This window comes from Brachyhypopomus gauderio, chromosome 21 (assembly GCF_052324685.1).
Source record: "Brachyhypopomus gauderio isolate BG-103 chromosome 21, BGAUD_0.2, whole genome shotgun sequence".
Taxonomy (NCBI): Eukaryota; Metazoa; Chordata; class Actinopteri; order Gymnotiformes; family Hypopomidae; genus Brachyhypopomus; species Brachyhypopomus gauderio.
Window position 1 is genome coordinate 8072182 of NC_135231.1, and position 15183 is coordinate 8087364.

The following is a 15183-nucleotide window of genomic DNA, read 5'->3' on the forward strand; positions in this document are numbered from 1 at the left end:
TTAATTCATTACAAATGAAAATATTATGTGCTTCCATATGTGTAGTATATCCACACACAGTAATACTTTTCATGCAATCACACTAAAATTAATATTACACGTCTTCTACTACAGTGCGCATAATTAATTTGATTGACACTCGTAGCAGAGTGCTGACCGTCAGGTGAGAACGTGACCGTCTAGATGAAAATACGGCAACCTCAGGATGTGTTTAGTCATTATTCAGCACGTTGCATCCCAGACAACACTAGAGACATAACGTAGCACTAACACACAAGATTCAGACTACAACCATACGTAACATCACACTCGGAAACGTCTGTTTCGATGTTGTCGGCACAGTAGATGTTGTTGTGCAGTAGGTAGACGTGGGACTACCCTCAACACACGTGGCGGGTTCGACGTGGTGGTCAAAAACACCTGGAGGGGGAGAGTGGAACCTGAGAGTCAGTTCTCACCTTTCAGTTCACCACTGCAGGATTTCACTCCCTGGATCACCCCCATAGATATTCACTCCCTGGATCACCACTGCAGGTTTTCACTCCCTGGATCACAAATAACTGATTTGTGTTTGTCCAGTGACTGTCGTAACTGTCCATTTTTATATAACTGTCTTGCAATATCAGAAACCACATAACCAGATTTTTGATATTACTGAACAAAGCATGGAAGCAAGTGTCTATAAGAAACTACGGAAACTGAATTGGGACAGTTTGCAGGCTAATGCTCAAAAGCTTTTGTGGAGAACCATGTAAATCTTGCCATTTTGTTACAAATGACTCCTTCCACCTGTGTTTTTAGTGCTTTGCAGTGTAGCACGATGGATGTTGGCTCATGTCTCTCTCTGTGGCTGTTTCTGTCCTGCAGCCGTGTGTAGCTGAGGTTGCTGTAGGTGGTGCACTAGCTCGGGTGGGGCGTGGCCCTCCTCTCCATCTGCCGACACAGCTTGGTGTCCTGGAGCACAGCCACGCTCCGCTGGGTGGAGGAGGGAAGGAGAGGTAGATGGGCGGAGAAGAGGGCATTCCAGGACCAGGGAGAATGATGCGTGGAACGAATCCAGAGTGCTTTCTCGTCTGGAGAGTTAAAATTTATGTCTCGGCTGCGCCATTTGGACTCGTTCGAGGAGACTCGAATCAGAGCCAGACAACGTCTCCACAGGGAAGCTGCTTTCATCCGACATGTTCGGCAATTTCAGAGATACTGAGAGCTAGAAGCGGGTGCTGCTCACTCTTTGTGGAAGGCTGCACCCCCCCCCCCCCCCCACTTTTAAACATCTGCCCTTTAAACTGGGCAAGTCTGTGGTTCTGTGAGTCTGGACCTGAGGGTGGACAGGGCTCTCCCCTTCCAATCATGGCTCATGGGGTGGGCCTTGCTGGATGATCAGGAAGGAACCCAACCCACACACTGCTTCTCATTGAACCATATAATAGGTTCTGAAGACACCAAGCCAGATTGGAACCCCAGGGATATGTGGGAAGGGCACTGTTTATGGGACACGCAGACAGACACGCAGACAGACACGCAGACAGACAGCCTCAGGTTGTTTTTTCCCATACAGGAAGATCCTGAAATATCCTGACGCCAATCCTAATCGATACCTTGTAATCTGAGGATCACACCAGTTCGTCTGTAATGCCATTATGGGTTGACAACTGCTCTTTAATAGCATTACACTGTTTACACATGTATCTGGTGTTTCAATCGCACTGCATTAAGAATCGTACTTGTTAATCATACTACATAAAATCACTTGATTCAGATTTCTACATTACTAGAAACCTATTAAGGATTCGGTGAGCCTAAGTGTAAGTCTAAGATCTCACTAAAAAACAGCATGAAACAACTGGGGGAGAAAAACATAAAACAGAAAAAAACATCAGTTATGTTTATGTATGTATGTGTTGTATGTGTGAATTATGTTCAGTGGGTGCACAAATAGCCATATCTGGACTCATGTTGGCCTGTTTGTTATACCTTGCTGATGCCACAAGTGGGTGGTGTGAGCTGGCGTGCATCAAGGGCATGAAGGTGGTGCACACCGTACCCCTCACAAGGGCATGAAGGTGGTGCACGCCATACCCCTCACAAGGGCATGAAGGTGGTGCACACCGTACCCCTCACAAGGGCATATGCACATTCAGGCATTTTAGTGTAAATACATTCCTTCACTCACTGAAAGACTTTTTCATGTAGCAACCTTTACTACGTAGACGTCCGCGGATACGTTTCAGAGCACACACTGGGTCTCAACTCCTCCACTGCACACGTTCTCTCAGTGTCACCAAAACACAGTAACCTGAAATCACTCACACTTTCTCTCAGCAGAAACACGCTCAGAACCGTTAACATCATCCACCTTGAGGGCTGGACTACCGCTTCTTCATGCTTCAATCCAGCTGTTTTGATTACAGTTATCCACCACTTGAGGGCACTGTTGTCATCGAATTACGTTTCACTCTCCCAGTAGGCCTATATCATGTTCCCAAGTGTCCTAACAAACACACCTGACTGACTACACTAATTGAAAATAACTATAATGATAACGGTTGTTCAACCAGCAACGCTTTAAATATAACGAAACAGTACATAAAAAGGAGATGATAAACGAACACGTCGAGTTCATTCAGCGGGACCACACATTGCAGACAGTTCTGTCCAGCGATGTACACTTACTGCGTTGTGTTAACAGGTCTGTTATTTATTTCCTATGGTTCAGTTTAGATTGTGGCTCGGGCAACAGTATAAATTATCACAATTCAAAGAAACTATTTAAAAACAGGAAATGTATTAAGTAACCCAATACATTTATTATTTTATGTTTATTAAGTAACCTAAACAGTCTGACGTAATCCCTCTCGTCCGTTAAATTAAGCAACCAGTGCAGCTTATTGCTGGTTTTCCAATTAACCTTTAAAGGTGAACACCTGCGGAGGCCAACGACACAGTTCCTTCCTACACGTTGATGATAAGAAACCACGCATCGTGTATACACGGTTTGCGCATTAATAATCTTGGGTGTTCATTATTAACTGGATTTTTGCAGATTTTACAATGAAAACAGTCATTTTGAATAGGACTAAGAGGACATGCAGAAAAACCAGAATATGCACCAAAGCATATTCAGACTACATTTATAAGATAAAGAAGGTTTGTGATGTGGAAAAAGGAATTCGTTATAACTTTTGGATAGAAGTCGCCAGTCCGTGTGTAATCTTTTTTCTCGTCTTTTAAATCGGTGCATTTCTGATCGTGTTTGTCCAGCCACGTTCCCCCCTGTGTGTCCCTGTCCTGCAGGCGAGCTCGACCGTGAGCGACAGTGCTGCAGTGCCACGCCGCCTGCAGGCGTGCGCGCGGCTCGGCGTTGAAGCGGAGCGGTTGGCCAAGTTCAACAGGCGCGGCGCCATCACGCAGCGCGAGCTGAACGCTGCGGCGCGCACGCTCCGTCTACGCAAATAACGCGGAGGAAGACGGCGCTTGATCATCACTGGTTCGCCTGCTTTTTAAATTCATGGACACATCAGTTTAAATGTTTTTTTAAGCTAATACGGATTTGAATAAAGAGGTTTGGAGAAGTTTGAGTAGTTCAGTACTTCTGTGTTTGAAATTGCCTAAAGAGGGTATGTAAATGTTCGTTTCTATTACAGTGTGGCACTGAAATGGTGAGGTTGCCACTACTGGTGAAAGTGTACGTTTTGTAGAAAGGAGTCTCGTACGGCACGTCGTTGCTTGGCAACCCCGAAGACACAAGATACCGCTGCGCATACTTTGTGGATGTGAAACACGTTTTTATTTCTCAGTTTATAAATCAGAAATTTATAACTTACGAAGGGAAATTCGACATTGGCATAAAATATCGGTCGTGGTAGCATACTTAAGTCATTAAAATATCAAAAATGGTGTCGGAATTATATTTTTGAAGGCTACAAAGGCTCGTGCCATTGTGCGTTAACACTACCGTAGTTGTCTATATTTATGCATCTTACGACTAGCATAAATAAAACCATTTGTTCGACCCTCTCTTTTTTACCTCATCACGCTATACTAATGTTTTCGGTGGAGTAGGCTACGCACGTTTTCCTCTCGTGAAGTGTAGACGGTAGAAATTCACCAGATCTATACAAGTTAGATACTTGGTATTTCTCCACGTACGATGGGCTTATTTCTGGAAAAAACCGGGTCCTATTCCGATAGGAATTACGTTTTAATGCTTTATTGATCTAACACAAATTATTGCATAAATCTCTTCTCACTGTGTAGGTTATTTGGGAACAGCGCATGCAGGACAGATGCTACATTAGTCAGTGAACGCAAGTATCGTAGTCTACATGACTAAAGCACCAGCAGAGAGAACTAGTAGATTATAAAACGTACCTGATAATCTGGGAAACGGGCACTTCTTCACCCTAGTCCACCACGCCCGAATCAAACCAACCAATCAGAGCCCGGAGGAGCGTCTGGGGGCGTGGCCGCTGCGTATGAGCGCACTTGATCACTCCGTTTCAGGAACATTGCAATAACAGTGGCCGATAAACAACTCTTTAAAAAAAAAAAAAAAAAAAACCCCACATCATTCCTTTGACAATAACGGCGTGTAAAAATACAAGTAAACAGCAAAAAAGACACACAAAACAATGAGATCACAGCGGCTTTTCAGTGGTGGGAAGAAGTATAGGTACATTTCTGATTGACAGGTGGGTAATTCCTCCCACCTTTTAATTTCGGAAAAACCGAAACGTTGCTAAAATGGTAATGATTTTAATAATACTGTAATGGTTTTCTGATTTTTACTGTTGCATTCGGTCTAATGTTAGCTTGTTTCTGATGCCAAGACTATCTCCTGTGCTCTCACAGCTAAATATTCTCATGTTTTCTGCTTATTTAGAACTGTTTGAGTTTATCAAGCGTTTAAGCACTGAAATAAGTGCGTGCTAGTTGTTTTACTGAATATATAGCTGTCTTCTCATGTCTAAAATATTTATTCATGTTTGTTTGTTGTCCAGCAATATTGACCTTTTCACAGCGTTTACAGCAGCATTCTTGTAGGAAGGAATTTGGAGGCGGGGCTAGAGCGCAGCTGATAAGGAAGGGGAGGAGCTGATAAGGAAGGGGAGGAGCCTGTACTCCTTCGAATTGTCAATATAAATCCACTCTCAGTCTTACCGACATCCGCTTTATATATGCACCAAATTGGATGCAAGTAAACGTGTCAGTGGTTTGGAAATTCACTCAAACGGATGGAGATGATGGGAGTAGGTTGTACCAATTATGTTAATTGGTATTTATTTTTTGGACGATGACAAATGGCATGTGATTTATGCACAATGCGCATTCAAGTGTTGTGAATTTGTCATTGTATTATTGCTGTCTCACTACTGCTGTCGCCTACCGATTTAGTAACAGCGTTGCTGCCAACACAGACATTTTGAATTAATGTCAATGCTAGCAGGACCTGATATCGCTTAATACACTGCTACAGATTTATTTATTTGTTAATTTTGAATTAAATATTTTTTCACTTATGTTCTTGAAGCAAGTTTTATGTATTTAGTGTAACGCTCACCGCGTCACACAGCGCCAAAATGTAATAGTTTGGACTACGCCACCCTCAACTAGAGGGAAACTAATCAGTAACGTTTCACCCGCGCGAGATTACTGCCAGCGAAAATAAAATTGTTGGACTGCAGAGACTGAGATGCAGATCATTTATTATACAAAATATAAAACACCGGACATTCTTAAAAAGAAGCACCGTGCGGTACAGCCACAGACTTTCCGGAGCAGCTACCTAACACAGGTTACCTCACTTCCACCAGCGGGGGTTGGCGCGCACCTAAAAGAATAAAGCAAACAAACCACTCAATACACAAATAACCCACACCACACGTTCGCGTGAACGCGCTCCAAATAAACTCAAATTCACTGCAAATAAACCCCAAATAGGTAGGTGCCGCCAACACCTCACTCGTTCTGCTCCCACCTTTCTCCAACCGTACCGCCGGGCTAAAAATAAAAACACAACAGTAAATCACGTTCCACCAAACACGTCTGCCACTAACAAACTCCAATTCCTATACAGAAAATTAAAGGGGAGAAAACAGTGGTCTAGCTCTCACGCGCACTCTGATGGCTCCTGTAGGAAGGAACACACTTTAACTAAGACGAACATCATTTAAAAACATTGCCTGCGCTCAAGCTCGGCCCTACCGTGCAATAGCTGGAATGACTCAGATCGCCCGTGACTTGGCCACCTCTGCGACCTACAGCACGCGCACAAATGCATCAAATTAATTGATTCCAACAACATGGAATATATTTCATTATCATCAGCCTACTTACCGCTCGTATGCAGCTCACAACACACCCAGTCAGCTTCTAAAAGCCCCGAACAATCTCAAACTCCGAGAATGGGTAAAAGCTCTGGCCACTCAACAACTCTGTGAGAATGGGTAATAACTCTTGCCACCCAGAAACTCCGTGAGAATGGGTAATAACTCTTGCCACCCGGACCCGAGCGCGTCTCTCGTCCCGTCAATCAGCTTCCGAGCTAACGAGAACACACGAGAGTTTAAATACCCTTCGTGATGTGCACTAATTCACTATGGGCGGTGCCCTTAATTAAACCGGGCTGTATTTTCAGGCACACTCTGTAACGGAGTCTTCCTGTTACATCAGTACCAGAGTGGGCCTCAGAAGTTCTGTTTCAGTGATTTCTGTCTGCGCGTTCAGTATGTAACTGCTCTCATTGAACCGTGTTATATTGGGTGGTTTATGATGGAATGATTGTCAATTCAACCAATGGGATACACTGCATCGATGTTCTTCGAGCTTAGAAAAGTTGTAGTAGCATTAAAACTAGACCACTCCTTCAGATGTCAGAATGAATTGAGCATTCTCTCACACACACAAAAACGACATAGTACCATAAGACATACATCTGATTAATGATGCCGTGTGATTATTAGCTAATATAAACAGGATTATTAATGTAGCAGCAGGAGTGAAGATGGCGGTTTTCTCTTCGCCCTGACTGGATGGCACAAGGTGTACAGTCGCTTGAGAAATGACCATGGTTTCCTCTCGTGATGCTGGGCTTGGCTCGGGGCCCAGATCGTGTTGCATGCGCGCGCGGCGACGTTGCAGTGGTGATGAATAATTACACCTGGGCAATCTGGACACAGTGGCTTTGCCATGGTAACACGAACTGTTACCTCGCGACATATAGGGAGATTATTATGGGGGATGCAGGTAAACGGATTTAAACGGACATGCGTTTATTCTCTTTTACAGTCAGTGCCCGCGTGTGGCAGTGTGTCTAATAGTGGGACAGTGAAGACACGTGTGCTAGTGCAAGCCCCTCTAATGTCAACGATTCACACTTAAATACACGGTGCAGCCGAGTACTGTGAAATAGCCAAAGCTCTACCACTAGATGGTGTCGTGATATTTGCTTTGCTTTCAGACACTTGTCTTGATATTTGCACGATTATGCCGAGGTTTTGGGGAAAAAAAAATCACACTTACATTTGTCTAATCTTAGAAGTTATTTTAGATTAAACTTGTTCATTTATGATTTATTTTGCTATAATTCATTGTGGCCTTGTTATTTATCCACAAAACATTGGCATACATTGACTCTATTAGAATGACATGGTTAAACAATATACAGTATCTATTCAATACTGTACACCAGTTATTCGTTGCTGATATGAAAACACGTGACTTATACCTTAATGTTATTGCACTCGAGATTACACTAACGCTTTTTGTGATGTTTCGCTGTTTTCATAATTGATAGCGCCTGTCTCCAGTTTCTAAAACAGCTCGGAGCCATGGACCCAGACAATTATCCTTCAAACAACATTTACGGGAGGAGTGACTGGAAAACATTCAGGCATGGAAAACCCAATCATATCGTTGATACCAGGAATGGGCGGGGATAACGGGTTTATTTAAACCAATGACATCCTTTAAAACAACTCCTTAAACCAATGAGGAAACAGGAGTTAGCTGACAGCTTTGTGTATCTGTCAGACAGAAAACCAAGCGAGGGGAGCGAGGAGAGGAAATGCACAGTGGATCGATACGATACTAAACTCTGAAATTACAGCGGTGTCGAAGCAGGGCATGTTTATCTTTTATTTGGGGAAAAATTGATTTTTCGCAGAAAGGTATGTCGTATTTGGTTTAATCGTTCGATTAAAAAAAGGTAAACGAGTATTTGAAACTGCCACGAATTGCTGTTGCTTGTCAAAAGTATACTCTAGATATTGGTTTTGCATGGTAAATTCACCCCACGCTATCGATATATATATATACGCATTTGTACATGGATATAATTGTTTTATACAGTCGCTGTTATTTAAGGTTGTCTTATTTACACAGCCACGACGAAAAACTAGAAAAACAATGCCTTGTTTACTATTGTAAATTTTCCCATGTGCCGCCTCTAAATTTTATATAGAGTGCTGTCGTTAACGTCATGTAGTTAACTGCGCTTTATCTCTGTTTATTCCTTTTTTAAACTTTAAACCTAAAATATAATCACTTCTTGTTAGACACACTGATTGCGATGATCTTGATAAAAGCCCACGATGCGGAATAACTTATGCTCAGATGGCGAAGATACATAACGCGTCTGAGTTTTTAATCGACTACACCTCGTTCCCCACCTCAGATATCTTACAGTCATCTTACCTCAGATATCTTACAGTTAGCCACAACGTTTATTTGCGACAGTTTGTTGCTGAGGTTTGTATCTTTGAGAAATGATGACGCTTACCTTAGGGAAGCCCACAGCCTTTGAGTCTGTGTGGTATTGACTTTGGCTTAGGTTGGGCCACTGTTTTATTTAATGATTGGGTCAATATTGATGTAGTTGGTGTTTTATAACCTAGATCTCAAATGCTGAGCTTCAGTTTGAGAAACGGGTTTGTCATGAGAGAGCGTTTTGTCTTTGGCTCCAGGCACAGCACGTATTTACCACATGATAATCCTCTTACTCACCTCCACACTCCTCTATCCTGGTTTCTCTCTCTCTCTTTCTCTCTCTTGTCTCTTGATTCTTGTCGTTTTACCCTTCTCACTCATCTGTTTTGCCATTTCCCCCCTTACGCTATTAAACTTGATTACCTACTTCATATTACGCCTCCAGTATCCACTATCTTCTCATGAACCTCCAGCCGCCAGGTTCTCCCCCCCCCCCCGTCTGCCCTGCTCCTCCTCCCCTCTCACCCGTCTCTCCTCGTCTGCTTAGATGCAGTTCATGCTACTCTTCAGCCGGCAAGGCAAGCTCCGCCTACAGAAGTGGTACGTCCCGCTGTCCGACAAGGAGAAGAAGAAGATCACGCGGGAGCTGGTCCAGACCGTCCTGGCCCGCAAGCCCAAGATGTGCAGCTTCCTGGAGTGGAGGGACCTCAAGATCGTTTACAAAAGGTCAGAGATGGGGGTCTGCAGGGTCTCGCGGTTCAGCCCCATGGTTCACTGGGCTTCCTGGAACTGCAGTCCTAGCAGTGCAGTTCAAAAACTCTTCTACTCAGGTTCATGACTGGTTAATTTCTGACCACACTGCTGACCAGCCAGTAATTTTGGACTGAGAGACCATTTGTGCACGTACAAGTGTAAACAGCATGTGGTTTTTTATGTATGTCGGTGTCAGTGCTGGGCTGAGAACGGTCCCGCATCCTTTAGTGTCATGCCCCCCCCCCCCCCCCCCCCCCAACCCCTCAAATGAGAGGTTATGAGGTCAGAAAGAAACCACTGATGAAGAATAGGAGGATAACAAACACAACCTGTCTCAGCATCGCGTGAACACAACGGCGGTCAATGCAACGATGGCTTATGAGCCTTCACATTTTTTTTCAAACCAACTGTTTGCCCCTCTACGTTTTTCGTCGCCCCATTTTTGGTCCTCTCAAAAGCGGACGAGTGGAGCATATCGGTTCCCCGTTAACATAACGTACACAAAAGGAGTACACATTGGTAACAGCACTTGACATGTCAGTAACTGGGACATTTTTATTGCCAAAGTGTTTTGCGTTGGCTGAGTGTGAAGTGAGGCCCCTCTCTGCGTGAGAGTGCTGTTGAAATACAGCCTTGTGTACAGCTCCGCACAAGTACAACTTGCGTTCAACTCAGGCTGACCCCAAAACCCCCAAACTAAGTTACTAAGCTAACCAGCAGAGTTACTGATTGAGCTGTTTTGACTGCACTTGTGCGTTCTGGGCGGGTGAGAAGGATGAAAGGGTTGCGCTACTGACTTGGCCTTGCTGTCGTAGGAGTTTCCTTGAAGCTGTTAGCGGCGAACTTCTTCCCCCGTGTCCTGTTTGCCCAAGTGGTGGTGAATGGTTAATCTATGCCATACCTGTCACCACAGTAGCATTCAGACTGGAGATGCAGGTTATTCAAAGGATGAAAGGAATTGCGCGTCTTATTGGACTGTGCCGGGGGAAAATTTGAATATTTAATATGGCCCAGTTGCCATGGTAGCTGATGGGTTTGGTTGAGAGTGTAGGGGGAACCACAATGACCTAAGGAGCATACAGATAGATGTTCCAGGAGACACACACACACACACACACACACACCTACACACTCCATGACGTGTTTACACACACACACACAGAATTGTAAAAATGCTTACTCACACTGCTGCAGTGCCTGGTAATCTCTCACCTCTGTCTACCAAACAACAACACTATCCACTAGTTCTTATAGAATAACAAAGGTCATCTGTGTGCTTTTGTGTGTGTGTGTGTAAATATACAAGAGAACAAGACAGAAATGCAACATACAAACCTAGCTTGCATTAGATACACAGAATAAGCAGTTTGCCATTTGAGCTGTTTGACAGCCAGAAGCGCCCAAACGCATATCAGCGGCCCCCGTGTCCCATATCTTTGCAAATACATCATCATTAGACCCGTGTAAACAGATCGATTCTGGTCTGCGTGTACAGGGCTTCGGGCTGTGCCAAAGCCAATGCCGTTTTGGACGCACGTGTAAAGCGGTGGATGATGGACGATGTCGTTAGTATGCGGCGCTGCGCGGCTGATGAAGCTGTTGGGACGCACGTTCGCTGCCCTTGTTTGCTTCTCCGGAGGATGCGTGGTGATTCTTATCCGGGGGGGTGAGAGGACCCCATGAATATTTCAACTGTTTTCCTTTCTTTTCTCTTCTTTATTTATTTTTCACAAGGAATTTAATCAGCACCGCGGGCACCGGGAAGCCGGAGATGTTGCGAGGGTCACCTTACATGGAGAGTGGGGAGAATGTAAAACAAGATGGCATGTTCAAGCACTACATGGGCCTCACACACACACACCTCCATGCGCATGCACGTACGCATACACTCACACACACACACACACACACACACACACACACACACACACACACACACACACACACACACCTGAAAGACCCTAATGCGACAACTGAATTTCTCTTCCTTCTTATTCGTAGTTGAATAAGTACAACCTGTCTGGACATTGTAATGGCTACATTCTGTTAGGAAAACACAAAATTCATGATGTAGTTTTTATTTTCAGTAAGGACTAAGGTTTGGCACCAGCGAGCGCATGTACTGTACGTGTTCGAGAGACTGACGGAGCGGCGGATGGTTTGACTGACGGATGAAGAGTGTGTGAGTCTTGAGTTTGAGTTGTGTGAGTTTTGAGTAGTACTCGCAGACATGGCTGAACAGTGAAGATCTGATTTTACAAAAACACAGAGTTGGGTTGTGAAGACTGAATGGAGAGAGAGAGCAAATGAAAGATGGCTCTTCAGTATTTGGCAGGTGCTGTGTGTGTGTGTGTCTGTGCGTGCGTGTGTCTGTGCGTGCGTGTGTGTGTCTGTGCGTGTGTGTGTGTGTGTTTCTGTGCGTGTGTGTGTGTGTGTGTGTGTGTGTGTGTGTGTGTGTGTGCGTGCGTGCGTGGGTACACACACAATAGCTTGACAGTTTCAGAAAGGTGACAAGGCAGCTCTTCCCAGGAAAGATGGGTAGGAACTGTGAGAGGAGAAGAGTGTAAGAGGAGATGAGAAGGCAGACAAGGGTAGAAAAGAATCAAATAATGAAAGTATTAATGTTTTAAAGGGTGATGATTCTAAAATACGAATGGAATGTTAGAAAAGGCTGAGATTGATCTGATGGAGGGCAGATCAAGAGAAGTAGAGGGACAAGACAAACAGGAGAGACAGATAGCTGGGAAGACAGAGGGTGAATCCCCTTCAGATCAGACGTGTCTTCTGAGCCTGCGCTGTAATGTGGCCTCACTCTTCCCGCCATAACCCCGCCCTGTTCCTCATTAGGCCCCACCCCCTGCCACAGAAAAAGTCCCTACTCTGCTGGCTGTGATCCATGACCTGGCGTCTTGTGTTTAACATGGTTTATTTAAGCATTGGTCTTGGTTAATAATTTGACTTCCAGGCAAACTTCCAGGAGTGTCCCACACGTTGCGGCTGAGGCCACGCTGGGGAATGTCCAGGAGATGTTACTAATGAAGGGGCGGGGGGGGTTCCGCAGCCAGGAACGGTCACGTGACCAGGTCATGTGAACCAGTGCTTTATTGTGTCATAACCGAAGGTGTGAGAGGGGGCAAGAGAGGGTCAGACAGGAGCGCTCCTCCCCCGCCCCGACCTGCGGCTCTGTTTTGTCCTGCTGCTGAGTAGCCCGAGGCAGGAGTGGGCATCCACAGCAACAGGACCTTAGACTCCAGCTCCTGCCTCTGTCTGCAGTCCTGGGGCTGGTGGAGGGTCGCTGTCCGTGGTGCTGATGGGGGAGACAGCCACACAGAAAGGATTAACAGTGCCCAGTACTTAAACCCTCATAGTACAAAATGTGTTTTTTTCTGCTCCAAGATGGATCTTTAACCCATCCCGGTCCCGGTTCAAGCCGTGGTTGGGTTGCTGAAACTGAAGGACAGGGTAGTGGACTCTGGTCCAAGCAGGGCCAGGCTTCCAAATGCTCTCTACAGCCTGATGGTAACACAACCGCTGCTCCTCACGTCTGGAGTTGGATCTGAGTGATGTTGCTGCAGCTGAATTGTGAGCAGTCATGTAGCATTTCGATCCTTCGCACAGCCTAGCGTGGAGGCGCTACTGGGAAAAAAAAACCCCAGCAAATCCCGACTGCATCCAGGACAGAGTGCTCGTCAGACGGTCCCGCCGAGCGTGTCCAACTGCCTGAGATGTTTCAGGCTCCGGTGAAGTGTCAAAGTAAGAGCAGCTTTCTTCAATTTCCCTCATGTCGGTGTGAAAATGTAACAAGGTTTCGAGGTGCCCTTAACAGCCGTGAAGTAAGAAGTGTACCCTTGCGGGATGTATTACATTCCTGCACTTCCTGTCTCCTTTGTGCCCTTAACTCCTAAGTCTTCTACTCTTCAGAGGTTAGGCACATGTACCTTAATATTGGTACGCAGCCTTATGGAATGGTGGTTTGAAATGCTTATACCACTTGCAAGATAGCAACAACAACTCGAGTGGGGCTGTTTCTCCACCGCAGGCCAAAACAGCACCGGTGGACGCCCCTGCCACTCAGCGCCGTGCTACGGATGTTCTACTCCCTTGGGTTTTTAATGCTTTTACGTATCCACACCCCCAACAACACCCCAGCCCCCACTCACACCTCTGGTGGCCCACGCAGGACAACAGCGTTTCACTGCACTACATTCAGCGTCCATCACGTCGGCCATTACAGAGCAGAACCTCACAGAACTTGTGTGGCCATTGGCAGATGGACCAGGTGTTTGTAGCTTAATGCAATACCGCATTGTGTTGCTTCCTGACTGTGCGCACACATTCGGTCCCCTACCCAGCTTTCCTTTCAGCTCTTTCAGCTGTCGACACATTTGGCCGTTCGGTATTTCGCTTGTTCGATACCTATGACTCTCCGGCGCCCCCTGTCTGAGCATCGTGCCTCTGGAAGCACTTTAGGATGAATACTCATGTACTGATCAGAAGCTCTCCATATGTCTCTCTCTCTCTGTCTCTCACTTTGTCTCCCTCTCACTTTCTCCGCTGCTGCATTAAAGGCGATCGATTAATACAGCTCGCAAGGCTGTGCTAAGAAACATCACTTCTTCGTACACGGTGCTCCTCTTAACAGTGGAGTCCATCTGTAGTGGAGTTTGAGTTTGCTGTTCTCTGCCTCATCAGCAATGGTCACTTGCTGTAACTGTAGTCCTAAAGTGCACAGAGGCGTGACTAATGAAGGGACGGCCTTAAAGGGAGTGTATGGATGTTTTAAAGGAAGTGGTTGCTGGGTGTATAGCTGCACTCTGATGGATTGTAGTGGACAGATATAGATACCAAACGAGCAGGACCGAGCAGAACAGATAGATCAGCAGTCTTGCGGTGTCTAGTGTATTTCTCTGGTGCTGTATGAACTGGGTTTTTATGAAGGACTTAATGATTAGAGCTGAATTGCCTTTGCTGCAACGCGGGAACTCCAGTGTGGACCTGCAGGGGGTGGGGGGCTTGGGTTCCTGAAGAAACCTGTCCCTCTCACAGGCTTGACACTGCTGGCCGCTGAGACAGAGGTGTGTGAGAGACTCGCGGGGAGTTCCAGGTGTGGTGTGGGGTTGTGGGGGTGGTGCTGTGGTGTGGGTTTGTGGGCGGGGTACTGGAGTGGTGTGGGGTTGTGGGGGTGGTGCTGTGGTGTGGGGTTGTGAGGGTGGTGCTGTGGTGTGGGGTTGTGAGGGTGGTGCTGTGGTGTGGGGTGGTGTTGTGGGGGTGGTGCTGTGGTGTGGGGTTGCAGGGTGGTGCTGTGGTGTGGGGTTGCAGGGTGGTGCTGTGGTGTGGTGTGGTGTGGGGTTGCGGGGTGATGCTGTGGTGTGGTGTGGGGTTGCAAGGGTGGTGCTGTGGTGTGGGGTTGCAGTGTGGTGCTGTGGTGTGGGGTTGCAGTGTGGTGCTGTGGTGTGGGGTTGTGAGGGTGGTGCTGTGGTGTGGGGTGGTGTTGTGGGGGTGGTGCTGTGGTGTGCTGTGGTGTGGGGTTGCGGGGTGATGCTGTGGTGTGGTGTGGTGTGGGGTTGCGGGGTTATGCTGTGGTGTGGTGTGGGGTTGCGAGGGTGGTGCTGTGGTGTGGGGTTGCGAGGGTGGTGCTGTGGTGTGGGGTTGCGAGGGTGGTGCTGTGGTGTGGGTTTGGTGTGGGGTTGCGGGGTGATGCTGTGGTGTGGGGTTGCGAGGGTG

At 46.3% G+C, this 15183-nt stretch overlaps 1 protein-coding gene and 2 long non-coding RNA genes across 6 annotated transcripts in view; 2 read left to right on the top strand and 1 right to left on the bottom strand.

The window, feature by feature from the left end:
- Positions 1-9140, bottom strand: LOC143484856 (uncharacterized). The gene is made up of 3 exons (XR_013122730.1): positions 9004-9140; positions 4372-4536; positions 1-420 (listed from the first exon to the last, which is right to left on the bottom strand). It is a non-coding gene; the product is annotated as an uncharacterized LOC143484856 (long non-coding RNA).
- LOC143485168 (uncharacterized) lies at positions 2539-3575 on the top strand. Its single transcript, XR_013122801.1, has 3 exons — positions 2539-2689; positions 2917-3147; positions 3295-3575. It is a non-coding gene; the product is annotated as an uncharacterized LOC143485168 (long non-coding RNA).
- LOC143484855 (AP-1 complex subunit sigma-2) overlaps positions 5132-15183 on the top strand; it is a 23432-nt gene continuing 13380 nt past the window's right edge. The window contains exons 1-2 of one of the 4 annotated variants that reach the window (XM_076983847.1): positions 5132-5249; positions 9254-9432. In XM_076983847.1, the coding sequence (XP_076839962.1) occupies positions 5235-5249; positions 9254-9432 (194 nt within the window). In that variant the 5' untranslated portion in view covers positions 5132-5234. Of the gene's footprint in view, positions 5250-8009; positions 8169-9253; positions 9433-15183 lie in introns of those variants that run through there. The other 3 variants (XM_076983848.1, XM_076983845.1, XM_076983849.1) reach the window with 3 other exon arrangements.